General features: G+C 51.6%; 1 protein-coding gene across 2 annotated transcripts in view; it reads right to left on the bottom strand.

Moving 5' to 3' along the window:
* Positions 1–20,150, bottom strand: part of TMEM63B (transmembrane protein 63B) — a 46,959-nt gene that overhangs the window by 14,774 nt on the left and 12,035 nt on the right. Inside the window, exons 2-3 of one of the 2 annotated variants that reach the window (XM_086631659.1) lie at positions 2,593–2,791; positions 1,880–1,959 (exon numbers count right to left, since the gene is read on the bottom strand). The exons of the other annotated variant lie outside the window; for it this stretch is intronic. Of the exons in view, the coding sequence (XP_086487785.1) occupies positions 1,880–1,959; positions 2,593–2,769 (257 nt within the window). The 5' untranslated portion in view covers positions 2,770–2,791. The remainder of the gene's footprint in view (positions 1–1,879; positions 1,960–2,592; positions 2,792–20,150) is intronic. 2 annotated transcript variants of the gene reach the window in all.

Below are 20,150 nucleotides of genomic sequence, written 5' to 3'. Positions count from 1 at the left end.
CCGGGCCAGGCAGGACAGTCTACCAGGGCTGTCCAGCTGCCATCTGAGCTCCCCCTTCCATGTCTCTCCTCCTCACTAAGGCAGCCAACATATTTGCATCTTGCCCTCCTGAAATGCTCATCTTACCTCACGGATGGGCCAAGTAGCAGGGGCTCCTCCCTGGGACCCCCATGCTGATGATCCACAGACCTTTACCACAGCCACACTGTCCCTCTCCCTATGCTTACCAGCTCTTCCTTGCCAAATGGCTGGCATCCCTCTGCCTTTCTGCCTACAGCCACTGCTCCCACTGCCTCACATCCAAGGTGCTCAAGCATCACCTCCAAGAACGGCCAGCCCTCTTTCCCCACTGAAGGCCAGAGCTGTGCAGCCCCTGTGGCTACCAACCAGCGCCTGGGTCCAGAGAGCTTAACCTCAAGGAGCTGCTGCCCTCTCCCCAGTGAGGTCTCATCTGGCTATTCCTTTCTCCTTGCTTTTCCCCCAAGGCCTCCGCATTGCTGACTTCCCCAGTCAGGCCAGGAAAGGAGAGGCAGATGAGCCACAGGGACACAGCTGCTTATCTAACACTACCTGGGACCACTTATCTAAACCAGGAGAGTTCCTGGTTTGGTGCTGGAAGAAAACAACTCTTATTCTTTCCACTGTTGTGCAGGTAGTGCTTGAGAGCAGCTTGCTTGAATCTGTATCATCAAAGGAACCAAAGAGGCTGAAGCTCAGTCCCATCCAAGCCTTCGGGCGCGATGAGCTCGTGGAGTTGATTAAGGGGAAGAGCCACCTACCACAGCCAGCCTTCAGAAGCCATGCTTTGCCTCCAGCACCTAACAAAGCACCATGGGCACAGCAAACCACCCCTGGAAAGAGGTGGACTACCTGCACAACCCCTCTAGCTTAATCAAGGAGAGTGTTCCTTGTTCTGTACTGGAAGAGAATAATCATTGACCTTCCTGTTGCTGACAGCAAAAACAAGAATAGCATCTCACTCTGCCATGGAGCTGTCATGCCCAACAGGCTCTGGCTTTTGCCGACAGACACTAGTCCACAAATGCATTGGGCAGGAGGGATCCATACCCAGATCGACTTGTCAGCACTTGGGATGTGAGCTAAACTCCCATCAGGACAGCAGTGGACACTTGGCACCTACCGCTCCTCGACCTCCTGTCTGCTTCAGCGCGGGGCATGGGAGGGGGTGAGCCAGCAATTTGTTCGCTCTTCCTTTGCACCCCTTGCCCAGCCAGAAGTGACTGGTGGCCTTTTGCCTGGGGGAGAACGAACTAGCGGGGCTGAACTTTGCTTTTACCCTGGGCACCTGTGCTCTCTTAACTGTCAGTGCATGTCCCTGCTTCACCCTCCCTGTGCTCACACACGTTGCACACTCGCTCCGTGGGCCAGGTGTCCCAGTCGTCCCTGCCTGAGCTTGGCGAATGAGAAGTACACACTTGGAAATGCAGCCTACTACTTTCAAGTGCTCTTAACAAGAACTGCGTCCAGGAGAGCCACAAAGACACCTTCAGAGGCTTAACAAAGCCTTCAGTGTGGCAGCCTTGAACCTTTCCTGTGACCTCTTTTCCTCTCCTTTCTCCTCCCCCACCCTCCATCTGCTGTTTCTCTGTAAGGGCCCCTGCCCATCTCTGTCACTGTAGTGACCATAAGTGATACGGAGTCAGCAGGGAACACTCCCTGTGTTGGAAGAAGGATGCTGTAACAAAAAAGCTGTTAAGCAGGGATTTTTCCCGTTCCTGGAGCTCAGGGAATAAAACTGGCATGCTTGCCTCTCCTCTCCAGCTGCCTCTGGCACACATAAGGAGATTTATCCCTCATGCCCTACAGCAAAGAAGGGTACTACTTGTGCTTTGTTTTCCTGCCCCTCTCCCATGCTTACCTGTCAGCATCAGTCACCAGGGCCAGGCGTCCGTAGTCCCAAGCAACTTTACGCAAAATTGAAAAGACAAACAACAGTGCCTGGAAGAGAGCAAAGGGGGAACTGTGAGATGAAGCACGGTCCAGCTCTGTCCTTGTTCTCTGTGTGCAGAGCCACAGGAGCAGGGTGGTAGGAGGGGACAGGAATGCTCAGCTAACAGGACACTGAGGCCAGGGGACAGCAAAAGTTCCCCAGGACTGTTAAGATCAGACTGTCTGGATGGCTGTGGGAGGCAGAGGTCCAGGATGCCACACACAGTAGCTAAGTCAGTCATAGGATCAAAAGGCCCTCAGGTCTCAAGGAGGACAGATTATAGCTACCACATCTGTGGTCCTGCAGCTCCTAAGGAGGAACAAGCAAAACCTTTTGCTTTGTAAGGTAAAGCTGCAGGGGCCTGGCATCATAAGCAGGCGTTTCAAGATGCAGAACTGACCTAACCTGACCCATGTCCTTAGGAAAATTTGCAACACCCTTCCATGGGCTCAGTGTGGTGGTATTCGAGTTAAGTCAATAGTGGCTAAGCCCACAGAGGCTGAGACACAATCAGGGCCAGAAAGCCAGCCAGCAGCAAAGTCAAGAATGGCATTTTGGGCCCTGAACTCTAACCACCTGACATTTCTCCCTTCACAGCTAATTAGGGGAGAAGGCGTTGAAGCAACAGTAGATAGACTTACGAGAAAGCACATAAAGTCGAGGGCTAGGACGGTGGGCACCCCGCCGAAGGGCAGCCCCTGCAGCACAGTGCTGCGGATGCGAGCACTGTAGCAGTAGTCCTTGGTGCTGTTGTTACATGTGGAGGCTTTGCAGGTGGCCCCTGCTGAGCCCAGGGTGGCAATCACGTAGGGAAGCATCTCTACAGCTTCATCGTCTTCCCTGGGGAGAGGAGAGAAAGGCTTGGTTAGACACACGCCAGCTGGATGACAGCATAGGCCTGTTGGAGTTAGCAGGCAGGGTTGGCCCTATCACAGGCTCCTCTGCACTACAGGATTGCCCTGGGAACCACTGTCCAGGGAACAAGGTCATCTGGAGAAGCCTGCCGAGGCTTGAGGGGTGCTGTGGTCCCACCACACAGTCCCAGAGCTCCCTTGTTCCCCAACTCTCATCCCATTAAGGTGCACCTCTTTCTCACAGACTACTCCTCTTCCTGAGGACAGGGTGTCTCAGCCCCTTCCCCTCAGCAGGGAGAACGGTCAGGTACAGGAAAGAGCGAAAGGGTGGGGTGGTAGGGACATGCAGTCACGTCTGGATGATGGAAACAAACTGCTACGGGACAGCTGCTGCATCATGATCCCACAACTTCCTCTGCCTGGCTGTGTGCCGTTAGCTTTATTAGGATGAATCACCACCCTGCCGTCACTGCAGGCCTCAGACCCCATCTCCCAGGGCACCCATCAGGGGCTGGGTTACACCCCCTGCTTGTTTTCTTTCCTTCCTCTGACTCGGATGCATTTAGATGCAGAGGGCCGAGAAGAGGCTCAGGCTCTATTATTTAGCTGGTCAAATATTTCTTTCAGTGCTCTCCCCAAATGGCTACAAGACCTGCAGATGGGAGAGATCTTCCTCCTGTGCAGAGCAGCTCCACAGGAAACAGAGAAGACCATGCTAGCAATGGATAAATGCAAACTGAGCATCACTGAGATGGTCTAGAAATGATAAATTGACAACAGAAACACAACTGTTTTGTGGAACAGGGGAGAGAAAACCCCATCAGCTGCAGAAGGAAGCAGCAATAAGAGACAGGAAGATCTACCCAGGCTGCCAGTCCCTGAACCACACCTCTTATCCAGCAGCCACTAACCTCCCCAAATCCTTCACTACCACCGCATACCACACGGAAGGGCTGGCTGGCACAGCATCGCTGCTGGGCAAGGCTCAGGTGCTGCTTACCCAAGTCCAGAAACACTGTCATGGTATGCTGGGCAAAAGAGCAGCCACTCGCCCAAAGCACGAGAAAGCCACCACCACTGCCCTGGGCTGGTTTCAGCCTCTTGTCCCAGAGATGTCCCCTGCCACCAGCCCTGCCCTTCTAAGCTCTGTGTTGGATGGTCACATTAGCACAGAGGGTGCAGGGCTCTTCCCTCCAGCTCAGGGGTATAGTCTGGCAATCTCCCGCCCGGCTGCAGAGATTTATCAGCATCGCAGCACAACGCTGGCTGGATAATGACCATCAAACCGTTTGCTGTGGTGTCCTAGAGAGCTCAGCTTGAAAGCGATCCCTCCCGGCTCAGCTGGTATGGATGCACAGAGGCAAACCAGCTGAAGCATCGATGACAAAGGGCACCACAACAAGCAAAAGCCCGGCTGGGTAGAGGCATTGAGGGGGGGTCAGCCAAATTGCAAAAAGTCACCAAGCAGCCTCTTAAGAGATATTTGCAGGTACAGAGCTGGAGCAGGGCTGCTGGGAGCAGAAAAAAGTAGTGCAAAAGCAGGAGAAGAAAGCCTAGCCATGAGATCACAGAGGGGAAACAACCAGGGAAGCCAGGCAGGATAATTCATCCCAGCTGAACTAACGAGAGACTCCAGAGGAGAATAAGAAGCTCCAGAGGAGGGATAGGACAAAATGATGGGATGAGACTCACCAAAGGGTAGTCACACGTTTTGGAGTAGGAACAGTGACACCCCTCTGTTTTTACCTGCAAAGTGCAAGCCTAGATGGACTCACTGCAAAGAGATATACCTCTCATTCCTGGTTTTGAGGAACTTTCAGGTTGTGAATGGTGTCTTGCAGCGACGAGTTGCATATGTCGAGTAAAAGACTGCAATCTCAATGCAGTCTTCCAACTCTAACCACTCTCACCACACACCTACGGCCCACTCTCTTTTGACCCTACAGAAAGGTGACCAGAACCACCTACCATATCCTGGGTAGGGAAACAACCTTAACTACCAGAACAGCATCTTGATGCTCTCAGCATCTGTCCTTACATTACTCCTCATGCAGCTGAGCATGATTTACTTCTCCGATGGCATCTTTGCATATTGAGGAAAAACATCTCAGTAACTAATCAGGCCTGTGATGCTGCTGGCCTGAGTGGCCATGGTAATTAAGAAGCCAGACGTGTCCCGGAACAAATTATTCCTTCCATATACCCAACCGCACGCTTCTGAGTGCCCACTTTCTCCTTGCCTCACATGACTTCGCTTCACATGGTGCCACTGTGGAGTCGCTCATCTTGACACATCTGAACGACTCCAGAGAATCGGCAGATTTTGGGTACCCTGCTGAACATTGTCTTTCCTGGGTCATTAATAGTGAAGGACCTCATAACCTCTGCTCTTGTCACACTGAAATTACTCGTTCACTCCTAGGCTTTGTTTGTGGACCCTTAGCCAGTTTTTGATCCAGGACTCCACACCTCCTCTAGCAGGCAGTTTTCTTAACAGTCTTTTGTGAGGAATTTCGAAGGTTTTCTGAACACCCAAGCAAGTTACACAAGCTGGCCGAATATTACCTATTATTTTCCCAAAGTACTGGAAGACTTGCAACAGATCAGGGGAGTATGATTTTCCTCTGCAGAGACCAAGCTGTTTACCTCATTCCTGCATGTTTTATAGCCCCATTTTCCGGTTGCCTTTCTAGAAGAAACAAGGCTCATATGCTTACACTGCCCATGACCCTATCACAATCATTATTTATACAAACCATTACATGTTCAAGACAAACTCTGCAAGCCTATAGGTAATTTAAGCCACATTTCACAGAGACAGGTCCGAGAGATGTATTTTTTTTTTTTCTGAAGCCTAGAAGATGGACTGGAGATAAACATTGCTAGCCTCTCCAATAACCCAGCCAGAACACTCAGTAACGGAAAAGCTGTGGCATATGCCCAAGGCTTACACTGCCTTTTCATCAGCCCAGCCAGGCAGCACAGCTGCATTCAGGACCATCCCTAGGGTCTGCAACCTCCTGCCCAGCTGGTGAGCACAAGAAGGGGCTCCTCATGGAAACAGAGGTTCTTCAGGTATGTGGGAAGGCTGGGAAAGCTTGCAGCAATGTGTGGAGCACTTCTGCCCTTCCAGCTCCTCCAGCTGCAGGCACTCTCGGCAGCAGGCTAGAGGTGACCTGCCACCACATCACTTCAGGTCAGACCCACTAAGGCACCCAGCTTCTTCTGGGGTTACAACACAAATGAGGCGACTAAGAAAAAGCTTGGTGACCATCTCCGCAGGTGTGATGGATAGTGCCTACCTAGAATCCTTCATCCAAAGACCTTTGCCACGAGCTTATTGGCTGAGCAGGAGGCTGGCTGATGACCCGTGGGCATGGCAATACCTCTGTCCTCATGCTCAGTTTGCACCTTGGTCTTGATGGCCACTCCACAGGACCCTCTGTCCCCACCCTTGACTGGGCAGGGTATGCCGCCACATGTCCTGTGCTGCAAGGCGCAGGGCTGGTCCTGAAGGCAGCTGACATGGGGTGCAGTTTTTTAAGCAAAGCACAGGGAGGGAGGAAATGTGGCACTCACAGCAACCACAGCCTCGCAGAGCACCAGTTTGCTTTCCAGTTACAAAAGGAAATCCCTTTTGGCAACAGAGGAGGGAGAAGGGGATTTCTCAGGTAACAACTGGCCCCCTCCCCAAACACACACCTGATGCTTTGCCTCCACCCAAGGCAGAGATGGTTTTGCAAAGCTTTCTGTTCAGATCCTATTGAATGCCTCTGGGGAAGGACCCTGGGCGCTTTCTTACATCTCTGCTGCCACTGCAGTTGAGAGTCCCGGGAGCACACAGGCTGCGCTGTACTGGGACATGGCTAAAGGTGCTTTTCCTCGTCCCTCCTTCCCTTCGCAAGCTGTAGGACAGGGCGAGATTGGCTCTGCCTGGGCTGAGATGCTAACATCAGCACCACCTCCTGCGCATCAAGAGAGCCAAGGTGCAGGTGGGAAGCTGTTGTGAGGGCTAGGGCAGTGGGAACCCACCCAAGATGTCCAAGCCCTTTCCTGACCATGAGCACAGCTTCCCACCACAGCATACAGCACAGCCAAGGAGGCAGTAAGAGCAGGACATCAAACCAGGTCCCACACAACCAACCCCAGAGCCTTCTTCTCCTGCATTCTCCACATTTAATGCTGACTTCCTCAAAACAGCAAGGACAGTATAGAAAAATGTGCCAAAAGGCATTTTCGGCTCTTATTCGGCAATACTGGACTACTTCTCTATAAGCAGCAGGAAGGGGAGAGAGAGGAATGGCATACCCCCTCCTTCCCTCATCCCCAGAGAAGTCTGCTCCCTGTCCCACACCACAGCCTCTGCATCCCCATCAGGATCAACGCTGATCCACACTGCCCCATCTTTCTATCCTATGTGTCAGGAGCAGAGGTGTTCTGCTTCCTAACTGAAGTCCCTAAAGCACATCCCACCGGGTACTGCAGTGCACGCAGCCTCCAGCCCACCTCCCACCTGCCAAGCCCTGTGCAAACACAGCCCTGGGAACTGCTGCTCTCGAGGGCTTGGTGGACCTAATAGGACAGGGGCTCTCCACCTCACCTTTGCCCTTGGCCTGCAGGTCAGCACAGCTCGCTGGGTTTTCCCCTTGGATGAGCCACGTAGGAGCCAAGCAAACCTCCACACTTCCATCCGTCCATTGCAAAGGGAAAGCAGGAAGAAGGTGGCATGAGGCTGGGAAGGCCAGGATGACATGCCTTGGCCCTTCCATGGCCGTGTCTCAGCCTGCAGAGTGTGCACTGGGGTGATCATGGAGTCATCCCGCAGTGTGGGCAGGGGGTGACACTCAGCAGAACCCTGAGGGGCTCTTGCAGGGCATGGGACCAAGAGGTCCCCATTGAGGAGGCTGCCTGTCCCACACAGAACTCTGCCACGGCACAGCATGGTTGATACATGCAATAAAAATAGCACTGCAGGCCTTCCAAAACGGAGCATTTCCCATTCTCATCAGTTCACCCTGGAGTCTCTGCCCCTCACACCCAGTGCTCACATCCTCTGCCAAACTCCTGGCACCAGGAGGAAAAAAACAAGAGAAAGCAGTCTGCTAGGACTTGGGCAGGAGCGATGCAGAAGCTGGACAGTTGACTTACAGGCAGACAGATGCATGGACATGGGCAAGTGTCTAGCTGTGTTCTTCCAGCCACACCACTGATGTCAGCCAGACACGAGGAGGTGGCCTGAGAAACGCCTGCAGAATAACATAAATCAATGAGGCATATGCCTGCGCTTGCAGCCAGAAGAACGTAAGCACACAAGCTACATTCATTTGTTTTCTCACCAGTAAACGTTAATAACCCCATCTGTAATTAGAACAGCAAGATCATGCTCTGGTAGAGACGCATTCGTTTACGGAAATGTGACAGTCCCACAACAGGCTGAGGACACAGAGACAGGCAGCTGGATACCAGCAGGTCTGGGGTTAGGATACTAGAGATTTCCAATTAAAAAAAAGCAACCCAAAAAAACCCACCTAAAATTTGCTAAATCTCTAGAACATGACATTTAGGGAGGTGAGGTGCATTTTGGTTCCTAGTGTCATGGGCTATACTTTGCAGATCTGCTCCTCTGGGGTCTCCTTGATCTTCCAAGCACCATAGGTGATCCATGCCATGACAACAGGGACCTGAGCCCAGAGGATGTGCCACCCTGAGACCCTGCCTGCCAGGGCAGCACAGACCTGCCATGCTGGGCACTTGAGGACCCTCACACAGCAGCTGGAACCCAAAGCTGAGGGAGCCTTTTCACCCCTTAGACAGCCACCTAGGTTACCTGCCCCTTGACAGCAAAGCTCAGCAGAGCTCTGTGCAAACCACTTGCAGCCACAAACAGACCACAGGAATAACACTCCGACTCCCAGCAAGCAAGCAGGGAAAAGTCTCAGGAGAGACGAGGAGAAGGAGGCTTGCAAATTAGCTGAAAGCATTTCCCAGGGTAGAGCAGGAAGGAAAACGGGTAAATAGCACTCTTGCTGCAGACAGAGTGGTGGGAAAGCTGCCCTGCGCTGTGCATCAGACCCAGCGCGGAGCTTTCAGGCAGTTGAAGGCCAGAGAAGTGCTGACGCGCCGGGTGCAGCGAGGGGGAACACGATCTGCAGGCCAAGGGAAAAAGCATCAGGAAGCAAACGTGCTACCAGCGCGTTTCAAACAAGTCTGGGCAAAGCAACAATGAGCGTACAATAGGGATCAGTCCTGTATCGCCAGGAAGGAGGAGTGCCTGCCAAATCCCTGCATCTCTCTGCCTCCTCTTCATCTCCAGTCAACGTACTAAGCTCCCTGCACGCTTCATTGTCTGTATGAGCCAGCCAAGCAGACACCAGGCCTCCAAAGCTTTGATCTGGCAGGCTCAGCTTCAAAGCAAGAACTAAGTGCACCCTCGCCCTGCGTCCAAAGTCCTTCCAGCTGGCTTTGCATCAGGCCTCAAGTATATGCCAGCAACGGGCATCACACCTCTTTTTGTGTGTACCAGCTCCCAGCCCCGGTGCTGGCAGGTACCACCACTGTCATGGCCAGCCCCAGCCCTGCGCTGCCCAAGGCACCGCTCTGCAGCAGCTGGCGTACTGCTGGCTGCATGCATTCTGCTGCTCGGGAACCCCTGGTCCTGCTCCCAGCACAGCTGTAAGCACAGCCAACCACACAAGTGACTCATCCGCGCTGGGAGGGTGCCTGGCAGGGATGGAAGTAGACTGTAACAGCGGGAAGCCTTTGGATTCAAGAGAAACCTGGGTTTGATTTTCTCCTGAAGGCAACTGAGACCTACAGTGCTCACCTTGTGAGCAAAATGGGAAGGATGTATGGCTTCCCCACCTGAAAGGACAGGAACTCGTCCTGATGTTTTGCCTTGAACCTGCCAGAGGGATGATCCTGAGGGGACACGGATGTTTTGGAGACCTCTGCTTACCTCCTGGGGCTCAGTACTGGGGCTCCTTCATTTCCAAGGCTTGAAACAAGGTTATTTGAAGAACTCTCTTCCCTTGGAAAAAACACTCTGAAAGCTGGGGAATCTCAGCATCAGGGAAATCTTCAAGTTTCAGGTGAAACCAAGCTATTTTATTTCTACAACTTTATTTTGACAGTCCTCCCTTGACAGGCCACATAACCTCCAGGAAAGAAGAGAGGTTTTCTCATCCATGACTTTCAATAAGGAGAAGAGCTTTTGGGTGCTAACTTCCATGAAGGTCAGAAAACCGGTCCATTTCATGACTGTCCTTTCAAGATCACCCAGGATAGTCAATCATAAAACTTTGCCTGCGAACATCAGCAAAACTCGTCATGCTGCCTCCGCCCACTGGAAACTGTCTGCCTTGCCAAGTGATATGGATTTAGCTCCAGACACTGCTAGGTCTTGTTTATGTCTCTTTTTTTACAGGAACTCCCTCCAATCTGTTGGTAGCACTTTCAAGTCATATGGTGGCCTGAACATAATGTACCACACCAAGAGGGGCTGTATGACAGCTCAAAACCCTGGTACGCTGTGGTTCATGCTCCTCTCATCTCAGTTGGCTTAATCTGTCCTCAGCCTAAAGGCTCTTTGGTCTCTCCAGCTCCATGTTTTGCTCTCATGTCACATCTTGCTGCTCTCTTGCCTGAGTGTTCACATCCCTTTGGACTGGGTGCCTCTGGACAAGGGGTGTCTGTCCCTGTCTGGCTGTCAGGGAAAGGCGGATGGTGTCCCCTTCCCCTCCAGGGAGGTCTGGCAGTACAACAGCACCCACGCAACACCAACTTGACTTCCTCCATCCAGCTACAAGGAGTCGACACAGTCACAACATCCAGCATTTCTGCTCTGTCCCATCTTGTTTGCCTCCTGACAAACACTATGGAGTCTCAACACCACCTGGACACCACCAGGGTCCCAGCCATATGTCCCACCCTAGTGCACACCAAGGTCTTGTCTCCTCCTCTGCCATCAAGAGGAAGCCCAAACCTATCCAACAGTTCTCCACATCAATCAGCTCTCCGTTGGCACAGCAGAGCCACAGCCAACCCGATCTGCATTAAAATTTGAGTGTTAGATTTCATGAGTCACCGAATCAAACACTTTGGTTCCAAATATATCTACCTGTCACTTTCCCTTCAAGTTCCTGGGCTGTTAATCTATCAGAAAGAAATCAAGTTTGTCTGCCAGCTTGTACTTTATAAAGAAATACTGCTTACTGTTTGGCTTCCCTTGTTTCCTGTAGCCATATGCTGGTAGTGATAAGCAAACGCAACATAAATAAGTTGAGTGGTGAGACCGACGAGGTGCTGGACTTCGTGCCGTACATTTTGCGAAGCAGCAGCCATATGGCAACCAAGCTCTGGCTGGGAGCAAGTCTCAGAAAACAGGTCTTCCTCAGCTATCACCCAACACTTCAGCAGTAGCAATTCTACCAATTCCCAATGAACATTTACTAAACCCAAGGATGGAGTCTCCACCCTCTCTCAACACCAGTGGCTTTCAGCTTCTGGTTTATGGATGCCAAGAGCACAAGGGCTGTTCCTCAGGGGTTGTCTTCTTGGTCGTCTCCTGCATGTCTACTATCAGCACTTATGCTACTTGCATGTGGTCTGCACTTTCGTTGAAAAATATCTATCTGCCCCAGGTTGTGTCTCCCACACTTCACTCTTTACATGAGAGTGATTATCTATACAGGATCTTTAATGCACAAATATCACTTTAGCTTTCAAGCACTGTTAAGGAGAGCTATTCAGGTGCATGACATCTGGCTTCGCTGAAACATGGACCAATTTTCCTGGTGATCCCTTATTTATATTGAATTTTCCCATGTTCCCCTCCATTTCTTAAGTGACCAAACACCATCTTGTCTGCTTTGCACAGGTACACATTTTCAGCAGGAGCTTTGCACCTCTCCCAGCTCTCCTCCCTTTTTCCTTTGTTTAACAGTAAGCTCACCATCTTAGAGCTTCTTGTTTATCTCCGATGTTATTCCTCTCGTGCATAGGGGAGTATTAACATACTTGCCTTCCCTCATACCCCATATCTGTCGTCACAGACTGGGTATTCTCATCTACACCCAGCTTTCCCTCTTGAGTGAAGCATATGTGTACCTCTCATAAAACCAGTTTTTTGAGCTAGTCTCTCAAGGTCACATTGACTGCTTCTTCCTCCTCCTCACTTCTGCATGACAGAAGTCTTTACCTCCTTGGCAGTGCAGTGCTCAAAGATACAGGAATTTTGACCACTGGGCATGATTACATTAACTTATCTACAGAGTGTGACCAACACTTCCCACCAAGGAAACCCTTAGTGATGCAAGTCACAAAGCAGTGGCAAGGAACATCTCTCAAGAGTTGTCCAAGCTGCTTCTCAGGGCTCTCTCCACAGCTGTTTCCTCAGCAGGCACCAGCAGGATACCCTACTGCATCAGCCCTGGGAGCATCCCTACTCCTTACACCGCAGTGTGCAAGTTGCTCACTCAGAGGTTACAGGAGGTGCTTCTCTCTTGCCTGGTCCTCCTGCTCTAAGCACTGACAACACCACAGTTAGCATGCACAGGGTCAGGGAAGCATCTATGGACGGTACTGCAGAAAAGTTTCATGGCCCTGCTTTTAACAACTGCTCCATAGAGACCTAGGGAAACTAAAACCCTGCATCAGTTCAGGAACAGTTGCAAGATGGGTGCATGGGCTGCTCAGAGAAGCATCCCCAGAGATGAAAGTAGCACACAGAAAAACCCTCCTTCGCATCAGAAGGTGAGGAAGCTCAGCACTAGCAGGGAAGGGCCCACCAGCCCATCTCTCTCAACCAGCAGGAAACACAGGGAACGTAAAACCAGGAAGCCTAGAGGGAAACTCCTTCCCCTGTGGGCACTGCCAAGCAAGAAGCCAGGATGCTGCATGACCTGCAGCAGGAGCAACTTCTCATGAGATGTTGTTCCTACAACAGGAACATCTACTCCAGACTCTGACACCTGCACTCTACCTATAACAAATAAATGCTGATCCTTTTCAAAGGTCCTTAAGCAGACTGCAGCTCCAAGTGTTTGCATTTTGCAGGCTGGGAATATTCTTGCCTTTTCCTCACTTTTTTCCCAACATTTCTAGGGTAGCAGTCGCCTTGCAGAGTTGGTCTACAAAGGACTCACGGCAAAGGCAAGCAACAAAGGTCAACGTAATCACAGCCCTGCAGCAGGCAGGATTGAGCTCCCTTTACGACTCCATGCTGAGAAGAGATTCAGCAACAACAGCAGGAGGAGGAGGAAAGAAGTCAATTGTTCCTCAATGACAGCAGACATCAGCAAAGGACTATCACAGTAAGAGGTCTGGATGCAGCCAGCAAGCCAGGACAGTTATAGAAGAACATCTAGGAACTAGTATCCTGCATGTGCTGGGGAAAGCATGACAGGAACTAGAGCTCCGACAACAGCAGCACAGCCCAGCCCACGGCACAGCACCACACACAGGGCTGGCAGAGCACCCAGTACAACCAAGAGCAGCAGGACAACCTTGGCCACAAGGATGTCCAAACTAGAACACCGTGATGCTGAAAAATCCTTGAGGCTTTACAGGACACCATTCCCCTTACACACTCGGTCCCAGCAGCTACTGAACTCCAACAAGGGAGACAGAGGCTGCAAGAGATCAATTTTGAGCTCCTGCTGAGCACTGAATAAATAACAAAGGTCATGGCAGAGCGAGATGGACATTAAACACAGCCTTGAGACTGTCCTTGTCCCTGATCCCTCATCTACGCTACAGAGAAAACTGCTGGATCCCACTTGGCGTATCAGTGCCCTCTTCTGCAGGATCTTTGCTCTGATGCTGCCAGAGGGATCCACCCTAGAGAGCTCACCAGTAACCTTCACCTGCTGGGAAGAATGAAGGTTCAACACATCTTTTTCAGGGCAGCTCTGTCTGCCTTCGACCGCTGGGGCTGGGGTCCGCAGTCAGGAGTCACTCGCATGCACCAGGCTGGAGACGACGGGCTCTCAGCCAGCCACCAGCACTTGAGAGATGCTGACCGGGCTCTTCTTTTCAATGGTCTCTCTCCACTTTGCAGGGTTTGGCAAGAGGAGCTGGGCTCGGCTTGGGAACACAGGGAACAAAGTGCCAGACCAGCACTGGGCACAGAGACAATGGTGCCCAGCCGAGACCAGGAACACTGAAGTGGTACTTCAAGGCAAGAAGCCCGGCTCCCAGACCCGCAGATAAAGGTGTGCAAGATAAAGTGGCTGCTTGGACTTGGAGGAGAACACTGAATTTTCGGTAAGACGCAGCAGTGCAAGCCTCATGTCATCCAGACTCCTATCTCAATGTTAGGACAAACAAAGAAGCAGTACTTTAACGGGGTAAAGCCACTCTGAGTCACTGTTTATCCATGGAGCACAGCTCCACAAGAGCAAATACCAAGCCTATGAAAGTCCACTAAAGACTTGCAGTTGGCAACCTGGGCTCCTCTTGCCTGCAGCCGCAGCTGAAGCCAGGGTGTTCCCATCCTCTAAGACCACTGAAATCTTGACTTGAAGGAGGTGGCTCAGAGGTCACCCCAGAAGCCCTGTGGAGCACACCAAATACTGTGCACTAAGGGCTGCTAGAGGCAAAGTCAGGAAGAGCCCTCCTGCCCAGATAGACCAGCACCACACAGAAGTAGTAAAACTGGGCACCTGGCAGCCCCCTCAGGGGTGCCTGCTCATCTCCTGGGCCCTGCTCCTCCCGGCTGTGGCATTGAGAGAAAACCAGCAGTGGGTGCTTTTACACAGGCTTGAGTCTGAAGAACACCCAGGGGCAGCTAAGTGTTATGGCCTGGAGCTGCCCTAAGGCGGCCTGCGCACCCACAGGCTGCTTTCCATGGAAAGCACTGCCCTAAACAGAGTGCGAATCAGTGGGGAACTGCCCTGAGAGGGACCACGCTCAGAAGAGCTGTGCTGCTCCCATCCAACTGCTTCTGCTGCCAGGCTCAAGCCCTTCAGCCTTGATCCTTACATGTCAGTGGGAGTGAAGGCCCATCACTTATTCTTTACACGTTTCCTGAGACCACCTCTCTCTCCAAAAGCGCTCCCTCGTACTCTATGCTTCCATGGGTGACTTCTAATGCTGAAAGAAAATAGCGTGATGACACTGATGGCTGGGATCTACGTGTCCCAAGCCTGTAGGGAATCTTGTATCTGACCTTGTGTCTCCATCCTTGCATGAAGCCTTAAAGTTTGAAGGTCACCATGTACCCACAACCCTAACCCTCCCCTGGGCACAGGTGCCAGCACACAGCATAACACTGGCAGGATGCACCAAAGCACACCATAGGTTTCCACCAAGAAATCACACTCCTGGCTCTTCCCTCGCATGGAAGAGGCATCTGGCTGTGCGGACTGATGTGAAGTGCAGCATGAAAGAGGTGGGCAGGAAGGGCAGTACACCCAAAGAAAAAGCAGTTAGTGGATCTCAAAGACAATCAGGGTACCTTCAGACAACAAAACTGTTCTTTGCTGATTCACATGCTAGAGACTGAATATGCTGTTTCATACTTTGTTTCTGGATCAGAACAACACACCATGCGTATTGCATGAAAAGAAAATAATTCGTTAAAGCTGTGTCTGAGACCTCTAATAAAACATGACAGAACAGTAAGCAGTTCCTCCAGAATTTTCCTTGTAGGTGTCAAGTTTGCCTGGCTTTCTCAAACACATCGCAGGAACATAAAACCAATTATCAGATTATGGCATTTCGAGATTAATTATTAATTAATAACCCAGATGAGGTTACCACTTAGTATTTCTCCCAACACAAAGCTAGCTTTGGCAACTGTATGGGCTAACGCTTGTTAAGATTTTTCTCCAAGCATCTTCATGAAAAAGAAATCACCCCTGCTCAGAAAGCTCTTAAGTACATACTTATCTTGAAATGCCCTCAGTGAAGTCACCACAACTTAAGTACACGGCTAAATTGAAGTGTTTACCTAAAAGAGGGACAGACTTGAGCACTGTGCTCTGCCACAAGCACTAGATGTTTTCCCAGACTGTTCTCTGAACTCCAGCTACGTGCACCAGTTATCAACCCAACTCAAACCTAGCAGAGCATCTTAGGGTGGAGGAAGCAAAGATCAAGTAGCTTAACCAGAATTTGTCTTTGATGATGAGAAATAGATTCCTGCAGTACACTTCATAGTGACTAGTTAAATGAATGACCCTAGAGCAGAAAGCTTTCTTCTCTTCATGGGGAAATGGTTGTGGCAGGCTTGAAAGGCATGCCCTTCCTCCTGACTCTGTTTCCAAATTTCATTACTTCTGCTTCTGGCTGCTCCTCCAAAAATGCTGCTCCTCCAAAAATACTGCTCCCCGTTCTCAGTGAGGGGACTGAAGATTTGCTGCTGTCAGGAGATGTCTCACCTGCCTCTGCTCTCCTTAAGTTAAGCTCTGTGCACCTGGCATTTCTCCAAGCACACCTTTGCAGCCTCTGACAGTTTCCATGGCTGGTGTCTCTCTGTGTGGTCAGCATCTTTCTTGCCATATTGTGCCTGAACATCCCAAGCACAGATATGGCCAGAACCAGAGGGAGAACGGTGCTGCGGTCTCCTTGCTCTGCAGCACAACTCCTTTGCACTCATAGTCTGAGAAGCCAAAGAGTTCTCTTTCGGTCGCACTGTGGCCAAATATCTAAACCCGTATACCCTGTCATCCTAGCCTGTCCTCTCGCTTCCCATTTCCTTCCGGCACAGCTGTCTCCTACGGCATCCAAACTTCACAGCAGGAGGGGAAAGCAAGATTTTATTATTTTTAAATAAACACAGTAGTTTGACAAGCATCAGCTGTTATATGGTGAACTTCAGGTTTCCCATTTAAGTCAACAAATATTCAAACATCCTAGTCGTCCCATTTTTACCTAGTGGGACTCATCTGAACCTTGTTGCCATGCTTGCTACTGATCATCAGCATTAGTGTCAGGGCTTGCCTGGGTCTTGGCAAACACTACCACAAAACAAACACGGCCTTTGCCTCTCCATCGCTGTTATGGAGTATCTTGAAAAGGTCTCCTGCACCAAAGCACTTGAGTACCTCAGAGTTTTACCAGGCAGCTGTACAATCCAGAGTCTCCTGCATTCCCGCTGGGGCAGGTGATCTACAGATACCAAGGGCAGAGGCGAACTCCATTAACACATGATGGAGAAGAAGCTTCGCTTTTCAGATCATGGTGTGGAAAGCCATGTGCTACTGGAGATACACTGGAGACACAGCAGGAAGCTCTTACAGAGCATTTTGCTTTTTATCAATGGAGAAAGTGCAGCGGCAGTGCCTTATCTCACACACAGGTCTGGCTCTTCCAACACATCCCAATCAGCTCAGACAAGCCAGTCCGATACTTCACAGAAAAGCACTAGGCAGCATTAGGTTTACATGGCTTAAAACACAACCTGGACAATGCAGCGTAAGGCCAGACAATGCTGCTTATTTGAGCAGTGGATCAAGCAAAATCTCCACTCCTCCAACTGGAGAGCTTTCAGATTCAGTGTGCACCTTCCAAACCACTACCACCACCCCCCTCCCGAGAGCTCCGCGCAAGCCCAGCTGCTCCCTCCCCCAGCCACTCTCCCAATTTGATAGAGATGAAGGCCACAAAGTCAGCGGTCCCCTGCCCAAACATCGCCCAAGCAGGAGGTATGTATATCCCAGGCACATGACTCACAGCTCCTTCTCCAATCACAGCCGCCTGCGGTGGGGACATCCCCTCTCTGCCCTATGCTGCTGGGGCTGGAAGTGCACCTCCTATGCCAGCGTCCGGAGTGGAAGGTGGCTGACTGTCCCCGACAGCCACACTTACCTCCTCCAGGGCCTGAAATGGGAAAGTACAGGGATGCAGGAAGGCAGCGCTTCCTCCAGCCTCTCCTCCTGGGCAGCCAGCCCTGCCACTGCCACCCTGACTGCCTGTTTACGCCCGAGGCTTGCCACAGCAATCCTGCCACAGCCCCGTAAGCGAGCAGGAGGCTGGAATTTCACCCCTGGCACCCTGCCCTCTGCTTATGCCACGGGACCGGCATCCTTGTCAAAGCCTCTGAGGAATCCCCGTGTACGGAAATCAGGTCTCTCTGAGGCTGCGGTACCAGGCGTGGCTGCCAGGGACCGACTGCTGGGTCTGGTGGCACAGGGACGCATGTCCTATCAGGGTCAACACTGAGACCTCTGAGATCAACCCTGCCGCATGCAGCTCTGCTGGGCTCCATGTCACACGCACACTTGAGGGCTGACTCATTTACTGCAGCTCATCAGAAATCCATAGTCCCAGCAGCACTTTAGGGTCAACGCTCGCTCTCCAAGTGGCACAGGCGAAGGGACATGCATGTGTGACTGGGCAGCAATCAGAGAGATCCCTCACTTGGTGTCTTCTACCTCACACTCCAGTGGGCACTGCAAAGCAGCCCAGGGCAGTCATCTGCTCATCTTCAGACTCTCACCCAGACACTCGCTATATACCTTCTCCTGAGTAAGGGACCATCGCAACAACAGGGACGCTGACAACTATCAAGCCCCAAGCTTTACCCCACTGCTGCCAGCTGCAGTATCTTTGTCCCTACATGAAAGGCCTGCAGCCCCTCAGGGATAACCGTAGCCCAACATAGCCATGTGCATCTCACCTCTTCCTCCTGAATCCTAGCCGCTTTCAAGTCTCCTTTCCAACACCCTCATCCACATGTCTGTAGGGGTAGAAGGCTGTGGATGGCTTCCAGGGGCCAGAGCTGGCGTTCAGGAAGCCTTCCCCCAGCCATACCCACAGCAGCCCCTTGATGAGGGGTCACCAGTGCCTCTGCATGCCTGCCAGACGAGCTCACGGCTTCAGGTTCAGGTGCCACCATGCCTGCACTCACCAGCGGAGAAAACTCCCAATATAGCATCAGTTGCCTATTTATAACATACTGTTTACCAACACCAAGCACTCTCTCACTGGAAGCAGAGGACGAGATGAGTCAAGGGAGCGTGAGCAAGGGACCCTTCTCCTGTCATGGGAAGATGAGAGGACTGTGGGAGGGTTACTTAAGGGCTGGGTGCTGCAGCATGGCTAATCACCTGCAGCTCCCTCACCAATACAAGTGGACTTGAGGGCATGCTCAGCATTTTTTTCCATCAGACGCTTAATGTCTGGGAAGATCTTCCTGTGAAAGGGTGAGACCAGATCAAGCACACAGGAGTGCACTAGTGTCCCCTTGCAGCCTGCTCTGGGCTTGGGAAGCACTGAGTGCCAGCAGGCGTTGAAGAACAGATTTCGCATAAGGTCTCTAAAAATCTCCTGACAGCTCCTGGGACCCTATTCCAGCAGCTCAGTGAAGGGCTGCTGGTTGCTACAATTCTTTGACAGGGCTTCTTCAGACAGTACCCATTTCCAGGGAGAACCACAACCCTGCCAGCTGGTGGTCCTCCAGCAGGCAGGTGGGAAGGCAGCCCCCACTGCTCACCCTCACCCAGCCTTGGCTCTGGTCACTCTGTCATTGCATCCGCTCAGCATCCCTGGGCAGAGTTAGATTTGGAGGGCTGTATAAAGCAAGCATGTCTGACTGCTGAGGCACTACTGACACCAGCCTACAGCAGTGGGCAGAGATGAGGAGCACAACAAAGTTTTCTATGGGTCTCAAAGTGGGGCAGGGGGAGGAGAGGGATTACAACCTCAGGCTCCCAGGGCAATGTCGCACATTCAGGATTCTGCTCAGGAACTTGCTCCTGAGCAACAGAAGGCAAGAAATGAGTACCTCTTAGGGCTCCTTAAATTTTGCAGATTTTCTCAGTGTCCAAGGTATACCCCCTCCCAGGCGGCTGGAAACAGACCCCGTGTGATATTATTGAACTGCACACCCATATGGTGGCAGATCAGAGTCTTGAAGTCCATCCAGGCGAAACAACCGGTGCCAGCCTCTGGCTCCTCCCAGAGACACCATCCCATTTTCCATTCCTCCCTCCTGGCTGCATCCAGCCATCTCCCAATGCCAGGTTCATTTTTAGAGCCTCATATTTTCCTCTCCGTCTTGAAGAAAGTTATTGCTTTTCTGCCCTCAAATAGCCAACACCCCTTCCATCCTACCAAAATGGTAATGGACCTCCTGGCTCTGTTCCCCTCTGCCATTTCCTGGATCCATCTCCTGTACCATTGCACTTACCAGCCCCAAACGGGCTGGTGAGGATGCACATTTACATTAAGAGGCTGGATCGAATTCTGAGTTTTTAACCTTTCTAAGAGGCAAAGGGAGGGCTGTGTCAGGGGCTTTACCAGAAAGCCTCAGCTAGGGCTTGGTGCATGTTCGGACAAGGCTTGGAGTCCAGAGGCATGTCTGGAGCACGCTGCCTCAGCTGCAGGAACATGGGACATTGTCA

This window comes from Tauraco erythrolophus, chromosome 2 (assembly GCF_009769465.1).
Source record: "Tauraco erythrolophus isolate bTauEry1 chromosome 2, bTauEry1.pri, whole genome shotgun sequence".
NCBI classification, from domain to species: domain Eukaryota; kingdom Metazoa; phylum Chordata; class Aves; order Musophagiformes; family Musophagidae; genus Tauraco; species Tauraco erythrolophus.
The sequence above is the reverse complement of the archived record's forward strand: the minus strand, read 5'-3'. Positions and strand labels throughout refer to the sequence as shown.